Source organism: Schistocerca americana, chromosome X, assembly GCF_021461395.2.
Source record: "Schistocerca americana isolate TAMUIC-IGC-003095 chromosome X, iqSchAmer2.1, whole genome shotgun sequence".
Classification (NCBI taxonomy): domain Eukaryota; kingdom Metazoa; phylum Arthropoda; class Insecta; order Orthoptera; family Acrididae; genus Schistocerca; species Schistocerca americana.
Window position 1 is genome coordinate 237,571,773 of NC_060130.1, and position 19,514 is coordinate 237,591,286.

At 41.6% G+C, this 19,514-nt stretch overlaps 1 protein-coding gene across 2 annotated transcripts in view; it reads left to right on the forward strand.

Annotated features, from left to right (window-relative positions):
- LOC124555297 (probable galactose-1-phosphate uridylyltransferase) overlaps window positions 1-19,514 on the forward strand; it is a 192,083-nt gene that overhangs the window by 151,385 nt on the left and 21,184 nt on the right. For both annotated transcript variants that reach the window (XM_047129168.1, XM_047129169.1), the window contains one exon: window positions 11,852-12,068. In XM_047129168.1, the coding sequence (XP_046985124.1) occupies window positions 11,852-12,068 (217 nt within the window). The remainder of the gene's footprint in view (window positions 1-11,851; window positions 12,069-19,514) is intronic.

The window sequence follows — 19,514 nt, forward strand, 5'->3', positions numbered from 1 at the left end:
ACTTTATGAACCTCCAATTTCATCCAACCCCATATACAGAAATCTAAAGGTGTAAGGTCAGGTGATCTTGGAGGCCAGTTAATAGCACCGCCACGGCCAATCCAGTGATTGGGGTAGGTGAGGTTGAGATGATTCCTCACATGTAAGGTAACGTGTAGGGGCACCATCATGTTGAAAGTACATTCCAGTTTACTTGGCTAAAGGAATGTCTTCCAATAATACCACAAATGCATTTTCAAAAAAATGCAGGTACCTTTCTCCTGTCAATTGCTGATTGATAATAAATGGACCTATTGAAAGGTTACTGATCATGCCACACCAAACATTTATGGCAAAACAAGCTTGAAAATTGCTACCCACTGAAGCATGTGTATTTTCCTGTGACCATAGATGGTTATTGCATGTGTTATTTATTCTGTGCTGTGAAGACTGGGCTTCATCAGTAAATAGTATGTTTGAAGCAAATGACTACTCTCAATTACCCAATGACAGAATTGAAGTCATTGGGCATTGTTTCCAACAGAGAGATTTTGGGCATGCTGTATGTGAAATGGATACAGGTTGTCCGCATGTAATGTTTCTCATACACACGTCTGTGGGACATTTATATGCAGGGACATTCTTCGTATGCTCGTACTGGGACTTCACTCAACACTTGTGATAATTTCTTCCTGTTCTTGCAAAGTTTGTTGACATGCACGCTCAGATGAAAAATGTATACTTGGAAGAGAGCCTGTTGCAAGCAAAGTGATAAACACTTTGGTAAACACCCTGCGATCAGGTAATCGTTGAGTCGGAAAGCGCCTGTGCTATTCTTCTCTTGCAGTGGTAGCACTACCATCACAGAAGCCATAAACATACACCATATCTGCATATTCCTCGTTACTCTAGGCCTGTGGCATTGTTAGCAGTGCTTTTACGCAAACAGTTAACACCATACACTACGCAGCTAACCGATCAGTCGCCGGTACACTACGCAATGCAGCTTACACTACACAACTGCACAAACAACGGGTGATTGTAATATGTATGTCACATGACCATAATACATGGTAGGCTGCATAGCATAAACATGGTGTGTACCCATACTTTGTTTGCAAGAAAATCACATCATATTATGTCCAATTGTATTGCGTATATGTTCATGTGTGCACATCAATTTTGTAGAATTAAAATTCCTTTCAATACCTGTACCTCCCTAATGAAGCATTTGTGGACCTATGTTCATATAACATTTTTTGTTTAGAATTACTTATCTTATACTATCACTGTTTAAAATATTGACCTTTCATCCCCAAACACCCTGTATAATTAAATGCACCTCCCTGTAACTTGGAAACAAGAGCTAATTTGAGTTTTACATTGTTATTTTCATTATCAGCATGGTCAATAGATTTCACACACATTTATTTCATCCCCCTGATATGTTAGTATACAAACTGACTATATCAAAATGAAAGCTACTTTACACATTCAGGCAGTTTGATGTTATCCATTATGGATACAAGCTCATAACAGTTTTTTATACTTTTATTGTTACTAAGTGTATGTTATGGTAGCTCACACAGCATTCTGTTACACATCCTCTTCACATTATAATTTGGACTTGTACAGTTATCTACTATTGCTCTCATTTACCTATCTGGTTTATGTAGCTTCTTCATTTGTACATGAAGCAATGATGATTGCGGATTCATGACATTGATTTTCCACTTGTCCTTATTGACTTTGAAAAGAAAATTACAGTGTACAATCTTTCGTTTAAGATTTCGCAAATATCAGTGCCTTTGGGGGAAAAAAATTCCACTTCAGAAATGTAATCACTGTTATTAATTAAAATGACAGCATTCCCCTTATCTGCCTTTTTGACAAGAACATGATTCATTTCTAGTTCACTATTCAAGTCTTTAAAAGTCCTTTTATCGAGAATGCATGTTTGACTTTCCTGTTAACAACTATGGAGTGCCTTGTTAGTTAAAACGGCCCTATCAGCTTGTTTACAATAAGGCAGTTTGCTTACTCCTAAGTGATTTTTACTTCAGCAGTGTTATTTGTGACTTACTGTTTATTTTTATACTGGGCTATATTATGTTGTAAATCTTTCTGTAGTAATGTATCCTCCTTGTGACTGAGCTCCATGTCAGTTAAATTTATTATCCTGTCTGCAAACTTATATTTATCTGCACTTCACAGCCTGTTCATTTTATAATTTGAGTTGCTTGTAGCTTTCTTAGCTTCCGCTGATGTCTTAAAAATATGAATCTATTCTCACTCTCACCTTTGTTGCTCAAAATATTAATAAAATGTAAATTGCAAGAGCTTTAAAATATATCATAGAATAACATGGAGTTTAACTGCTTCTGTATTGTCCAGATGTTTCACTTTGTATGTATTACTAATTGCATTCTTCACCCATGTTTCTTGGAATCGTATTTGATTTTTAATGCTGACATTGACGAGTTCGGCAGTTTCAACTTCGTTTAATTACGTTAAACATATCTTATTAAATCTAATCTGCATCACACTCTTCATTTTGTTATGTCTTGACACGTATCACATGTTAAGGTCTCAGATTGCCTTACCCGGCACATATTTCATTACTTTGGACGTAATGTCTTGTATTCGGTCTTCGACCATGTTGGGCTCAATAATATACTGTTGTCTGGGTTGCTAAATTATTTTTAAATTATTTTTATTGTACTCCTTATTACACATTTTGCTTTAACAGCATCATCAGATAGATCTGTGGTACAAAGAACTAATATTAGAATGAATGAAACACAGTTTATAAGATAAAAGTGTTCAGAGTAATTGTGGTAGTGCGTAAGTTGAATTACATACCTTATGGATACATGGCATCTAGTCATAATATCCAAATGCCAAATTGGCTCTCACTGTGTCGCTCATTACAAAGTAAACATATTGAGTCACCAAGTGACTGAAGTGAATTGCTTATACTGAATAGGAGTTCCATATTATTTTAATGTAATACAAATATTCCCACCATAAATATTGTAAATATAGCTTGTACATATTACATTGTAGAACATGCTATTATTTTTCAGTAAACATTGTTGTCTGAAATTGCTCACATGACACTACATTTACAGTACAGTTTTTAAAAATAACCAAAACTGCAATTAATACTTGTGCAGTAGAAAACATATTACTGCTTATTAATTAAATAAAGCATGAGTTATTGTGTTACATATAGAGAGGAAAAAGGGAGCTTGATTTTGAAGTAGGAAGAGGAAAGGCACCCTTTTCATGACATCCTGAATAGAGGACATGGCCCATGCATAAAATCTTCAGCATTCTTCTGCAGCACCACATTTCAAAAGCTTCTATTCTCTTCTTGTCCGAACTGCTTTTCGTCCACATTGGAATTCCATATAACTCCAGTTGCCCAGACACTGAAAAAATGAACTTTTGTTTCACAGGTGAGACAGTTTGCTGCCCTGTAAAATTGGAAGACTCTAGGGATGTATTTCGTGGATGAAACACAAAATGACTGCAGCCACTGTAAATGTCAGAAAAAAATATTAGAAATGATAGGAAAGATGAAAACTGACTGTATTTTTGGATTATTAGATTAGATTAGTTTTTCGTTCCACAGATCCTTGCTGAGGAGATCCTCGTGGATGTGGAACATGTCTTTTTTTTTAAGCTGAAATAACAATACTAATAGTATGAATATATACAATCCATCGTTTGTTTCTATTAGAAAATTCGTCAATGGAGTAGAAGGAGTTGGCCACTAGTAAGTCTTTCATGCTCCTTTTAAACTGATCTTTATTTGTAACTAAATTTTTTATGTTTGCTGGCAAATTATTGAAGATGAGTGTTCCTGATTAGTGGACCCTTTTTTGAACTAAAGTAAGTGCTTTTAAGTCCTTGTGCAGATCATTTTTGTTCCCAGTATTGTATGTATGAACTGAGCTGTTTGTTGGAAAAAGAGATATATTATTTAGGACAAATTTCATTAAGGTGTAAATATACTGAGAGGCAGTAGTTAGTATACCCAGTTCTTTGAAGAGGTTTCTACAAGACATCCGTGAATTTACTCCACAAATAATACGTATTACACGCTTTTAGACTCTGAAAACTTTTGTTTGAATTGAAGAGTTACCCCAAAATATTATACCATATGACATTATGGGATGAAAGTAGGCAAAGTATGCAAGCTTTTTCATTTTTGTCACCTATGTCTGCTAACGCTCGAATTGCAAATGCAGATTTGTTAATGTGTTTCTGCAGTTCTGTGGTGTGCTCCTCCCAACTGAATTTATTATCAAGCTGTAATCACAGGAATTTAAGACTGTCAACCTCTTCTATCTGCTCTTCTTCATACTTTATGCATATGCTGGGTGGAAACCTCTTACAGGTTCTGAACTGCATATAGTAAGTCTTTTCGAAGTTTAATGTCAGTGAGTTGGCTTTAAACCATTTATTAATATCCATGAAAATATCATTAGCAGATCTTTCTAGAACTACACTTAATTTACTATTTATTGCAATACTTATGTCATCTTTAAACAAAACGAACTCTGCTTCTGGCAGTGTAACTGATGAGAGATCATTAATGTACACAAGAAAAAGCAATGGCCCTAAGATGGATCCTTGTGGGACACCACATGTAATTTCTTCCCATTCTGATGATGACTGATGACTTAATTCACTAGTTCCTTGTACTGACACCCTTTGTTTCCTGTTAGCGAGGTATGACTTGAACCATTTTGCAGCACTGCCTGTGACAACATAGAATTCTAATTTATTTAAAAGGATGTTGTGGTTCACACAATCAAATGCCTTTGACAAATCACAGAAAATACCTGCTGCTTGTAATTTGTTATTTAATGAATTAAGTACATTTTCACTGTAGGTGTAAATGGCCTTCTCGATATCAGAACCCTTCAGAAATCCAAACTGTGTTCTTGATAATATGTTATTTGTGGTCAGGTGGTTGAGAAGCTGCCTGTACATTACTTTTTCTAAAATTTTTGAGAATGCTGGCAAAAGTGAAATCGGTCTGTAGTTTGATGGTATCTCTTTATCCCCTTTCTTGAATAGAGGCTTAACATCTGCATATTTTAGCCAGTCAGGAAATGTCCCAGTTATAATTGACTGGTTACACAAGTAACTTAGAATTGTACTAAACTCACAAGAACATGCCTTAATTAACTTTGTTGATATTTCATCATAACCACAAGAATGCTTTGTTTTTAAAGGTCTTATTATGGAAGTTATTTCTTTTGGTGAAGTGAGTGACATATTCGTGTACCTGAAGCTATTTACCAAGCAAGGTGGCGCAGTGATTAGCACACTGGACTCGCATTCGGGAGGACGACGGTTCAATCCCGTCTCCGGCCATCCTGATTTAGGTTTTCCGTGATTTCCCTAAATCGTTTCAGGCAAATGCCGGAATGGTTCCTTTGAAAGGGCATGGCCGAGTTCCTTCCCAATCCTTCCCTAACCCGAGCTTGCGCTCCATCTCTAATGACCTCGTTGTTGACGGGACGTTAAACACTAACCACCACCACCACCTGAAGCTATTTGTAGAGGCTAGTTTCAGATATTCAAGGGCATTATTTACTGATCCTGACAATCCCAATCCCATTCTATCAGTAACGGATATAAAGTACTTGTTAAATAGATTTGCCACACTATGCCCATTGGTTACTAATGTGACATCTACCCTTAATGCTATTTGCTCCTGTTCCTTTCTGGTTCTACCAGTCTCCTCTTTCACTATATCCCATATTGTTTTTATTTTGTTCCTTATCATTGCTATCTTCATCTCGTAGTGCATTTGTTCAGATGTCTGAATTACTTTTTTTAATATTTTACAGCATTCCTTGTATTTAGCTAAATCATCAGCATTGGAGCTATTCTTGGGCGACAGATACATTTTCCTTTTTGTCTTACAGGAAATCATTATTCCTTGTGTAATCCATGGTTTTATTATATACTTCTATTTAATTTGAGTAACTTTTAGAGGGAAACAGTTTTCAAACATGGTACTGACATTGTTCATGAATATTTTTCATTCATGTCATGAGCACTATAAACATCTTTCCACTTGAATGACATTTTCACTCTGCAGCGGAGTGTGCGCTGATATGAAACTTCCTGGCAGATTAAAACTGTGTGCCCGACCGAGACTCGAACTTGGGACCTTTGCCTTTCGCGGGCAAGTGCTCTACCATCTGAGCTACCAAAGCACGACTCACGCCCGGTACTCACAGCTTTACTTCTGCCAGTATCTCGTCTCCTACCTTCCAGACTTTACAGAAGCTCTTCTGCGAACCTTGCAGAACTAGCACTCCTGAAAGAAAGGATATAGCGGAGACATGGCTTAGCCACAGCCTGGGGGATGTTCCCGGAATGAGATTTTTGCTCTGCAGCGGAGTGTGCGCTGATATGAAACTTCCTGGCAGATTAAAACTGTGTGCCCGACCGAGACTCGAACTCGGGACCTTTGCCTTTCGCGGGCAAGTGCTCTACCATCTGAGCTACCGAAGCACGACTCACGCCTGGTACTCACAGCTTTACTTCTGCCAGTATCTTGTCTCCTACCTTCCAGACTTTACAGAAGCTCTTCTGCGAACCTTGCAGAACTAGCACTCCTGAAAGAAAGGATATAGCGGAGACATGGCTTAGCCACAGCCTGGGGGATGTTTCCAGAATGAGATTATCACTCTGAAGTGGAGTGTGCGCTGATATGAAACTTCCTGGCAGATTAAAACTGTGTGCCCAACCGAGACTCGAACTTGGGACCTTTGCCTTTCGCGGGCAAGTGCTCTACCATCTGAGCTACCGAAGCACGACTCACGCCCGGTACTCACAGCTTTACTTCTGCCAGTATCTCGTCTCCTACTTTCCAAACTTTACAGAAGCTCTTCTGCGAACCTTGCAGAACTAGCACTCCTGAAAGAAAGGATATAGCGGAGACATGGCTTAGCCACAGCCTGGGGGATGTTTCCAGAATGAGATTTTCACTCTGAAGTGGAGTGTGTGCTGATATGAAACTTCCTGGCAGATTAAAACTGTGTGCCCAACCGAGACTCGAACTCGGGACCTTTGCCTTTCGCGGGCAAGTGCTCTACCATCTGAGCTACCGAAGCACGACTCACGCCCGGTACTCACAGCTTTACTTCTGCCAGTATCTCGTCTCCTACCTTCCAAAGTTTACAGAAGATCTTCTGCGAACCTTTTCATCTTTCCACTTCATATCCTTGAGCAGTTTTCTAAAACACTCAATATAATAATAACAACAAGGCTTGTGTGGACTGCAGTGCCCAGCTAATGGGCTATTACCCTTCTGAGAGGAAGGAAATAATGTAGTGGAAGAGATTTCTTGCTTGGTCATAATGGTAACAATAAATTTGTGTATTATGTATAAAATATCTGCCTAGTAACAAATGTCTTTGAATTCAGAGCTGAGTTAGCAGAAACTTTGGTTAGCAAAGAAGACCTGGTTGAACCAAGTTCCACTCAAAATAGTTCACCTGTAAACAGATTCCATGGAAGACATTTTCCTAAATTAATTCTGGGTACAGAAATATCAGAACGGCCTCAGAGGAGATGTAAGGTTTGTGCTGATTGAAGCAAGGAAAGATGTGGGAAAGTAGCAAGGAAAAGTGCTGGCTATGATGGTGAAGAATGTGATGTAGGACGTTATTTCCCAAAATACTGTGACATTTTCCATATCAAGAAAAATGTAACTAAGTAAATATCAGTAAAGAACCACATTTTCAAACAGTTCATTTTTAGTCTTAACAACTTGTAATCCTATCTCTATTTAGGGAATGGAATATGAGAAAGAAATTTCTTTTGTTGTGAAAAGAAAACATTTTTATTTCAATATGAAGAAAATGTCACTGATGTTAACTGTGTTTCTTTGCATTATTTCATAGAAAAATGTTGCCTGTTTCAAATACAGGGTGATTCAAGAAAAATACCACAACTTTAGGAATTTAAAACTCTGCAACGACAAAAGGCAGAGCTAAGCACTATCTGTCAGCGAATTAAGGGAGCTATAAAGTTTCATTTAGTTATACATTTGTTCGGTTGAGGCGCTGTTGACTAGGCGTCAGCGTCAGTTGATGCTAAGATGGCGACCGCTCAACAGAAAGCTTTTTGTGTTATTGAGTACGGCAGAAGTGAATCGACGACAGTTGTTCAGCGTGCATTTCGAACGAAGTATGGTGTTAAACCTCCTGATAGGTGGTGTATTAAACGTTGGTATAAACAGTTTACAGAGAATGGGTGTTTGTGCAAAGGGAAAAGTTCTGGACGGCTGAGAACGAGTGATGAAAATGTAGCACGCATCCAGCAAGCATTTGTTCGCAGCCCAGGAAAATCGACTTGCAGAGCTAGCAAAGAGCTGCAAATTCCATAATCAACTGTATGGAGAGTCCTACGAAAAAGGTTAGTTATGAAACCTGAACGTCAACTACCCGAGGCGATGGATCGGCCGCCAGGCAGCCCGTGACAGAGCACTTCATCACTGGCCTCCAAGAAGCCCTCATCTTACCCCCTGCGATTTTTTCTTATGGGGGTATGTTAAGGATATGGTGTTCCGGCCACCTCTCCCAGCCACCATTGATGATTTGAAACGAGAAATAACAGCAGCTATCCAAACTGTTACGCCTGATATGCTACAGAGAGTGTGGAACGAGTTGGAGTATCGGGTTGATATTGCTCGAGTGTCTGGAGGGGGCCATATTGTACGTCTCTGAACTTGTTTTTGAGTGAAAAAAAAAAAAACCCTTTTTAAATACTCTTTGTAATGATGTATAACATAAGGTTATATTATGTTTCTTTCATTAAATACACATTTTTAAAGTTGTGGTATTCTTTTTGAATCACCCTGTACAATAAACTGAAGTTCTGTGCAGTAGAACCTGCTACACAAAATTCAGAAAAGCTGTGGGAAAGCACAATATCAGCCAGTTAAATAACACCCTAGCTGCCTAGTCATCAAAGTGTTAACTATCTGAATAATTTCTTTTTTCTTATCATACATTCTTTCAATCTCTTTCTCTGCAGAGCCAGTTGGCATAACAACTTGTACTACTGTGGTGCATGTTGGCTTCGTGTCTATCTTGGCTATGATAATGCATGTAGTATGCTGTTTGCAGTAGCTTACTCACACTCCTATTTTGTTATTCATTTTAGGCCTACTCCTACAGTGTTGCTGTTCCACCAGGTGCATAACATTGTCTTTTGTGGATGTGCACAGGTCTTTGTATGGGGAATTGCTGCTTTTTTGGGCTCAGCCTTTCCTTACTTTTCCTTATGTCAGCATAAAGACACCATTTCTCATCACCAGTAACAATACAGGACAGAAATAGTCAGTGTTGTTTACAATCCAGTTGATGTCAAGCAAGCAGAGATGCACGTATGGCCACACGCAAAATTTTATGATTTTGGCATAGAGCATGAGGGCGGTACCCATACACTAGATTTTCGAACTTCCCCATTGCCTGCAAATGTTTCACGGTGGTGCAATGATCACAGTTCATCGCATCACTGACATGGATCGTTATGTATTAATGTGTTTTCTTCATAAAATGTTGAAGGTCTTCCTGAACAGAGAGAGAGTCACTAATGTCAAAATGGTCCACCTTGAAACGAGAAAACCATTTTCTTGCCAAGCTCTGTCCAGTGGCATTATCCGCATACGTGGTTCAAATGTTTCTTCCTGCCTTCGCTTCTGTCACCCCTGTAATGAACTGAAACAGAAGAACATGTCAGAAATGTAGTGATTTTTACACTTGGCACTCCATTTTCTAGCATCTACAGCCCCACCCACTATCTGCAAATGACAATACGTAAACTCAAATAGTAATTGGGAGACTACAAATAAAATGTGGTAATTGATAAACAAACCCACAGCAACCAGAATATCAACATGCAAAACAAAAATGCTACGAACGTATGCACCAGCCTAATAGATAGCAGGCACCAGGAGCCCCCCCCTCCTCCCCCACCTCTGCGCGCGCGCGCGCGCGCGCGCGCGCGCGCGCGCGCGCGCTCACACACACACACACACACACACACACACACACACACACACACACACACACACGCACACACGTTCTCTCTCTCTCTCTCTCTCTCTCTCTCTCTCCCCCCAGTTGTATACACTTCTGCCCAGTGTCTCTGATTCTGGCGTGAAATGTTCTGTTTTTATTAGTAACTGTGGTTTCACTGTTACATCATCTCCATCCTCATCATTTGACGAAAACTTGGACTCACACAGGTGCTCCTTCATCAGATGAAAATGTTGAAAATCTCCAGGAGGTTGGTCATTACTCATTACTGTGCAATGCATGCTCCAGCAGCTCAAAATCAAGATTTTGGCTGCAATGGAGTGTTTTCCCAGCTGTACAAAGCCATATTCTCAATCAAAATCAACACCTTTTCGAAGTTTCCTTTCTCCTCTTCATTTTGATTTTAGATCTTACAGTTGCAGTCACTATACACAGTTTGACTTTCAGGAATGTACTGATTTGGTAGTTCAGCTTTCATATCCCAAGACACTGTCTTGTAGAAGCTTCCCTTTAAAAATTTTTTGCTCTAAGCGAAGATACACATTTTCACACTGGTGCTTATGCTTTGCTTTGCAATGATGGACTCACATCCCACCACCTGTTACTGTGTGACTAAGTCCTCCTCTCCAAAGTGCATTAAATGAGATTTCAAAATCTGCAAATGTTCCTGTTGGTGTTTGTCATTTGATGTGTAGCTAGTCAAAACTCTGTCATATTTCAGAGATTCATGGACAACTGGAAGTGCTGTACCATGGCATGCCCAGTGTCAGTTCTGGCACAACAATAATCAAGAATAATTCACTCAACTGTCTCAATGTTCGTGTGTATTTTCAAAGTGGGTGGCCTGCCAGAACACTCTTCATCGCAGACAGATACAAGTCCACTTTTTAAAAAAATTATTGACTCAAATTTTTTTCTCCACAAAGACAGCTATTTCCATACTGTAACCACATCCTGTGAATTAATGTCCACAGCTTTAGTCTCAGAATAGACAAAACTAATTGCTCACCTCAAGAAAGAAAGAAAGAAAGAAAGGAGGTTACAGCATTTCATGCTGCTGTCATGCTGTCAAATGATGGAACAGGAAAAAAACTGCCTCATTGCCCTCATGATAAAATGCAGTGATATCTTTAACTATAATGTTTTTAGAAGTATGAATATTTTGAGAATGAATTGCCTAATTATGTTTATTGGCATAAAATGAAACTTGTGTGTAACTTAAGCTCTACATCAATAAGAGGTCTACAAAAAAATTCTGCCAAATTGTTGACACACATAAATCTTATTGGTTGCCACTTGATCCTTTCATGTATAGATTTTCTCAGAATACTATGTAATACTTAATGAGAATTTGAAAATTGCAACCACTCCCCGTACCTTATAGCATTAATGATTACATTTAGCTTTTACAAGATCATGGTGTAACAGGTATTAGTACAGAATTTTGAATTTATTTCATGACTTTCCTTATAAATGTGTTTAGCATGTTTACTTTCACTAAAATCAGTTCATTGCAGTTAGAGACTCTTCAGTATTAATTAATATTGTGTAACAGCCACAATTTTATGCTTTTCATTTACAGCTGTGATTTTTTTTTTTATTATTATTTTAAGTGAGAATCTTTTTCCAGGTATTGTGTGATACCACAATGAACAGCAAGTGCTAAAATTTGATCAGTTATTACCGTAATTATAGAAATAATAATTTCAGGAAAGTGGTTTGTAGTTGGAAAATTATATAAAAGAGTATAAAATTGTGTGGTGGTTGTTTAACATTTTGTTGTATTTCTCCAGGTTCGCGTGGTTATAGAAAATAGTGACTGGGTGGTTTTAGTTCCATATTGGGCTGTATGGCCATTTGAGACAATGATCCTTCCTCGAACTCATATTAAACAAATGACTGATCTAACGCAAGATGAGATAGAAAGTTTAGCAAGCATAATGAAAAGACTAACTACAAGATATGATAACTTATTCCAGACCTCATTTCCATACTCAATGGGCTGGCATGGTGAGTTCAGTTTTCAAAAAACATACCCTGAAACCTCAAATTTTCCTATTTACATTTACAATATAAATGATAACAAATTTATTTTTCTAAAGATGTTTGCTTTTCATGTCTTGTTATGTGCTCTTTAGTGACCAATCATCATAGTAATAATAGGGGATAATAGTGCTCTGCTTTATGAATAACTGTTGATCTAATGTGGTGAGAGTGTCGGAAAACTGTCAGTGTTTGGGTGAAAATGATATAACCTTTTATTTATTTTAAAATTTTTGTGCTTATATTTCTTTCCATAAAAAAATACATGGAAATGATGCTAATCTGTGTGAAAATTGCAACAAGGAATCTACACATGACTGAAATGAACTTTGTAATGCTTACTAGGTACATAACAACACAAAAATTATTGTGATTACGTAAATTTACACCGTTACACTGCAGCTGACTGTTGGCTGTACCATCACATCTAGAATGAGGTTCATGAGAATGGCGGAAAATACTGCACTGCTTTACAAATCACTGGCAACAGGTGTAATGAACTTTCCATTAATTACTGTCTTCCTGGCACTCACATTATACTATAACATTAGACTGCATGCCAGACCTTATTATACTTTCTATCATAAGCAAACCATTCTTTAAACAATATTAATTACAGTAATGCTAATCTGAACTCCTGAGTTGGCACACCTGTTCTGTTTCACATCCAATTGGGAAGTTAAACTGCTACGCAATAATAACTTTCAATCACTGTTTACATTGTTAACAATGGCACATTGCTTCTACTGAAATTTATATTTAAAGAATGGTAATGCATAAAATATAAAGTATGTACCTATTGTAGGTAGTAGGCTATTCAATTCTCACATGACATCATAGAAGTCCTTATATGTTTCTGGGTAACTTCCCTGTGTGTGGTATGAAGGCAAGTTGGCAGAATGTAACCTGTAGTACCTGGAGGATATGAATGAGCAAGTAGGTAGAAAACCTATAAGAGCCTTGTAGTCTTTCGCGCGGCACCCAGAGAATACAATGTCCAGGTGTTTTAAATGTGTTCTGCTCTTCATTGCCTCCTCTATGTGGTAAGTAACAGTATAGGCTGATTCATATAGTTATTCCACCTAGATTTTCCATCATGCCAGATATTGAATGTAATTGATGAAAGGAAGAAATATAAAAACACAGCAAATGTACTAGCTAAAAGCTGTAGAAGCATCCATGACTAGGAAAAATAGATGCCATGTATAGAAAAACAAACATATGTCTGAATGACAAGAACTCGGCTGGGAAGCAAGTACTATGCAAAGAAGGGCAGGCTGAAAGGTTGAACTAATAAATGGAATGGCTATATAAATGAAAGAAATTTGAAGACGAAATTATGGAAAAGGAAGTGGAGGTGGATGAAGATGACGTGGGCTATGCAATGTTGTGAGAAGTATTTGACAGGGCACTAAAATATCTTAATCAAAACAAGGCACCTGGAGCAGACGACCTCAGCATTAATATTCTTGGGAGAACAAGTTGTGATAAAACTATTCCTCCTGGTATGCAGACTATGTGAGACAGGGGAGGTACCCACTGACTTGAAGAATCATATGTAGTAATCCCAATACCAAAATAAGCAGGTACTGAAGGGGTAAATATTACCAAACTATCACTGCAATCAATTATTATTGTAAATTATTTACAGGGATTATCTACATAGAAATGTAACTTCTGGTGGAAGCCAACCTTGGGGAAGTTCTGATTGGGTTCTGCAGAAACATAGGAACACACAAGGCAATATTGTCCCTACAGATTATCTTAGAAGATAATCTGAAGAAAATGAAACCCAAATTTATAGCAATTATTGATTTAGAGAAAGCAATTCACAGTGTTAACTGGAATTTTGTAGTTATCAGGGATCAGAAACTGGGAACAAAAGGTTATCTATAACTTGTCTAGAAACCATACTGCACTATAAGAGTCGAAAAACATCAAAGAATGGCAATAATTAAGAAAAGAGTGATACATGGGTGTTGCTTATACCCCACCTTATTTCCCCCCCTGCGGGTCCGGAGGTAAGAATAGGCCCGAGGTATTCCTGCCTGTCGTAAGAGGCGACTAAAAGGAGTCTCACACTTTTCAGTCTTTATGTGATGGTCCCCTGAAGGGTTTGACCTCCTTTTTTCAAAATTTTTCCGAAGAGTGAGCCGATTGGGGAAGGGCGCTTTACATGGTGCATCGTGTCCATCATGCATTGAGATCTTTAGCCCACTTTCTCGTCATCGCATCGCAGTCCCGCCCATTCTCCATCTCTTGGGCACCTGGGTGCGTTTTCCACAATGCACTATGCAGTGTCACTTGCTGTGCTGACAATGACCATGGACTTCTTTGTACCTTGTATCCAGCATGGTAGCCAGTCCGTTGTGGTGGGGCCGCCATGTACTCTGTTGGTCCCCCTGACAACACAGGGAACACTCTGCCCATGCCTGCGCCATTAACTCCCCACATATTCCAAGGAGTAGATGTCCATCACCCTGGGGCATTGGGACTCCCAGCAATGGCCATCCTGCCAGGTGACCTTTGCTGCGGTGTGTGGTGCCCGATAGGAGGGCCCCTAGTCCGAGTGGGTGGCATCAGGGCAGATGTCATGCCATGAAGCATAGTACATCATCTCTTGCTGATGGTCTGCCACCAGCAGTCTCTAAGTGGGCAAAGTCTAACTTTAATAGTAAGAAATATGACCCCAAGTCATTCCCCTCCCTGGCCTCACTGTGGGAGGAATGCCAGGCTAAGGATGGCAGTGAAGCTTACTCGCCCCGGTATCCTCGTATGTACGAGAGTTGATGGGGAATCTTTCATGTCCATGAAGCCTCAGTTTTTTGTGGAGCATTTGGAGGACAAGTAGGGGGAGGTGGAGGGCTTGTCCAAAATGCACTCTGGGTCAGTTTTTATAAAAACAGCATCCTCTGCCTAGTCATGGGCATTACTCGCTTGTGGCAAGTTGGGGGATATTTCTGTTACCATCACGCCTCATAAGAACTTAAATATGGTCCAGGGTATTGTATTCCACAGGGACCTTCTTTTGCAGTCTGACGGCAAGCTGCAGACCATTTTAGAGCGGCAAGGTGTTTATTTCATCCGGCACGTCCATCAGGGTACGAGGGATAAATGGGTTGCCACCAGTGCCTTCATCTTGGCCTTTGAGAGTGATACATTGCCCGAGAAGATCAAGGTGATGGTCTACTGCTGTGACGTCAAGCCATATGTCCTTCCCTCAATACGGTGCTTTAAGTGCTGGAAGTTTGGCCATATGTCTTCCCACTGTACTTCCAGCCCCACCTGTCGGATTACTCCTTGCGCCCTGCCTCCAATCTGTGTCAACTGCAGAGAGCATCATTCACCTTGCTTACAGAAAGAGAGGAAAATCATGAAATGTAAGGCGCTGGACCGACTGACCTACACTGAGGTTAAGAGGAAATTTGAGAGCCTACACCCTGTGGCTATGACCTCCTCATACGCCACCGCTGTGAGAACAGCTCTCACCCCATCAGCTTCTCGAATTCCTGTCGCCTCTCAAAACCGAGAGACTACACCTGCCCCCTTGATGGTGGGGGGGGGGGGAGGCACTTCCCTCCCTTTTGCTCCTGCACCACCTACTTTGGGAGCAACACCCACCAATCATCGGGGATTTCAGTCCCCACTTCTGAGCCAGAGAAGCCTAAGGCTTCTTTGGCTCCTCTAGCTAGGAAGGAACCCCTTGGGTCACTCCCTTCCCAGGATTCTACTAATGGGAAAGGTGATACCCACCAGGGGCTGAAGAGCCCAAAAGCAGCTGGTCGTAGGGCTTCACACTCATCCTCAGTCCCGGAGACTGATTCAGTGAAGTCCTCCCAGCCAGGGAAACCCAAGGAACAGTGCAAGAAATCGAAAAAGAAGACCCCTAAGAACAAGGAACTTGCAGTGGCACCCACACCACCGCTACCTACAAGTTCTATGTGTGAGGATGGGATGGAGATTCTGGCATCTGCTCAGGACCTTTATCTTGCCGGGCCCTCAGACAAAATGGATATAGACTGGTCAGGCAAAAAGTTGGTGTAAACTGCCTCATTGAGTGTTCCATGCCATCCCAGTCTCATGATGATGTCATCCTCCAGTGGAATTGCGGCGGTTTTTTCCACCGCCTGGCTGAGTCACAGCAACTGTTAACCTTTACACCTGCTTTTTGCATTGCCCTCCAGGAAACCTGGTTCGCGGCAGTGCAGGCCCCAGCCCTCCGCGGCTATAAGGAATATTACAGGAACCATAGTGACTATAATCGAGTGTCAGGTGGAGTTTGCATTTATGTCCTAAACTCAGTCTGTAGTAAACCTGTGCCCCCTTCAGACCCCTCTTGAAGCTGTGGCTGTCAGAATACAGACGACGCAGGAAATAACTGTCTGCAATGTATACCCAGATGGTGCAGTACCCCTGACTGTATTAGCTGCACCAGTTGATCAACTCCCTAAACCTTTTTTACTTTTGGGAGATTTTAACACCCATAACCCCTTGTGGGGTGACACCGTGCTTACTGGCCGAGGCAAAGATGTCGAAACTTTACTGTCTCAGTTCGACCTGTGCCTCCTAAATACTGGAGGCCACCACAATTTCAGTGTGGCTCGAGATAGTTACTTGGCCATTGATTTATCATTTTGCAGCCCAGGACTTCTCCCATCTATCCACTGGAGTAGGAGTGACCACTTCCCCATCTTCCTGTCACTGCCCCAGCGTCAGGCCCACGGACGCCTGCCCAGGTGGGCTTTAAACAAGGTGGACTGGGAAACTTTCACCTCTGATGTCACCATTGACCCTCCCCCACATGGTAAGATCGATGTGATGGTTGAGCAGGTGACTACCACAATCGTTTCTGCGGCAGAAAACGCGATCCCTCGCTCTTTAGGGTGCCCCCGGCGAAAGACAGACCCTTGGTGGTCGCCGGTAGTCACTGAGGTAATTACAGAGCATCAGCAAGCTCTACAGTGACATAAGTGACACCCTTCCCTAGAGTATCTGATAGCCATTAAGCGGCTCCGTGCCCGTGTACACCAGCTTATTAAATGACAGAAACAGGAGTGTTGGAAGAGATACATGTCGATCATTGGGTGCCATACGTCTCCTTCCCAAGTCTGGACGAAGATCAGACATCTTCTTGGGTACCAGACCCCAGCAGGTGTCCCTGGCGTTACCATCAATGGCGTGCTATGTACCAATGAAAATGCAATTGCCGAGCTCTTTGCTGAGCACTATGCTCCAGCCTCTGCATCGGAGAACTAACCCCCAGCCTTTCGCACTCACAAATGGCGGATGTAAAGGAAAGTCCTCTCATTCACTACACGCCACAGTGAACCCTATAACTCTCCATTTATGGAGTGGGAGCTCCTCAGTGCACTTGCACATCGCCCCGACACAGCTCCTGGGCCGAATTGGATCCACCGTCAGATGATTATGATTAAACATCTCTCGTCGGACTACAAGTGCCATCTCCTAGTCATCTTCAACCAAATCTGGTGCGATGGCATCCTTCAATTGCAATGGAGGGAGAACACCATCATTCTGGTGCACAAACCCAACAAAAACCCACTTGATGTGGATAGTTATCGGTCCATCAGCCTCACCAACATTGTTTGTAATCTGCTGGAATGTATGGTGTGTCGGCAGTTGGCTTGGGTCCTGGAGTCAGGTGACCCACTGGCTCCATGTCAGGGCGACTTCCGCCAGGGGCACTCTACCACTGATAATCTTGTGCCCCTTGAGTCTGCCATCCGAACAGCCTTTTCCAGATGCCAATACCTTGTTGCCTTTTTTTTTATCTACGCAAAGCGTATGACACTACCTAGCGACATTGTATCCTTGCCACATTATACAGGTGGGGTCTCCGAGGCCCGCTCCCAACTTTTATCCAGAGTTTCCTTTCGCTCCGTACTTTCTGTGTCCAAGTTGGTGCCTCCCATAGTTCCCCCCATATCCAGGAGAATGGGGTCATTAACAGTCTAGCAGCAGCTGTAGGGCCGTTCATCTTACCCTCTCTGTATGCAGATGACTTCTGCATTTTGTACTGCTCCACCAGCACTGGTGTTGCTGAGCGGCGCCTCCAGGGAGCCATCCACAAGGTGCAGTCATGGGCTGCTAAGTTGTGTGTCATGCACTTCTGTCAGCATCGTACCGTTCATCCGGAATCAGAACTTTACTTTCATGATGATCCACTCACTGCAGTGGAGACATATCGATTCTTAGGATTGGTTTTCAATGCCCAATTGACTTGGCTACCTCACCTTCATCAGCTTAAGTGGAAGTGCTAGTAGCACCTGGATGCCCTCTGCTGCCTGGCAACACGAATTGGGGTACAGATCGCTCTACGCTGCTACAGCTCAATAAAGCCCTTGTTCAATCCTGCCTTGACTATGGGAGTCTGATTTATGATTTGGCAGCACCCTCTGCGTTGCATGTGCTTACCCAGTGCACCACTGTGGCGTTCGCCTGGCGACAGGAGCTTTTAGGATCAGTCCAGTGGCCAGCGTCCTTGTGGGATCTGGAGTCCTTCCATTGCAGATCCGACTTTCACAACTGCTAGCCAGTTACATTGCACACTTTCGTAGTTCTCCTGAGCATCCGAATTACCGTCTCCTTTTTCCACCGCGGCAGTTCATCTCCCGCAACGGCGGCATAGGTCAGGCCTAATGATTGTGGTTTGTGTGAGATCCCTTCTGCCTGAACTGGAGTCCTTCCCTTTACCACCTCCCATCCAGGTCCATTCGCATACAGCTCCATGGTGTACACATAGGCCACAGATTTGTCTGGACCTTTCGCATGACCCTAAGGACTCAGTTACTCCTGCCACTCTCCACTGTCACTTCCTCTCGATTCTTGATGTGTTCTGGGGCTCTGAAGTGGTTTACACCAATGGCTCGATGGCTGATGGTCATGTACGCTTTGCCTACGTCCACAGAGGCCATTTTGAACAACAGTCCTTGCCCAATGACTGCAGAGCTGGTGGCTGTCTGTCGTGCACTTGAGTATACCTGTTCATGCCCCGGGGAATTGTTTCTTCTGTGTACTGACTCCTTGAGCAGCCTATAAGCTAAAGACCAGTGCTACCCTCACCATCTTTTGGTAGCGTACAGCCAGGAGTCCATCTATGCCCTGGATCGGTCTTATCATTCAATGGTGTTTGTGTGGACCCCAGGACACGTTCGTATCCCAGGCAACTTGCCGACAGGCTGGCCAAACAGGCTGTCTGGAAACCTCTTCTGGAGATGGGCATCTCTGAACCTGATCTGCGTTCTAACTTACGTCATACGGTTTTTCGGCATTGGGAGATGGAATGGCATAACAGTACACACAACAAACTGCGTGTCATTAAGGAGACTGCTAATGTGTTGAAGTCTTTCATGTGAGCCTCTCGCAGGGAATCAGTTGTTCTCTGCTGGTTCC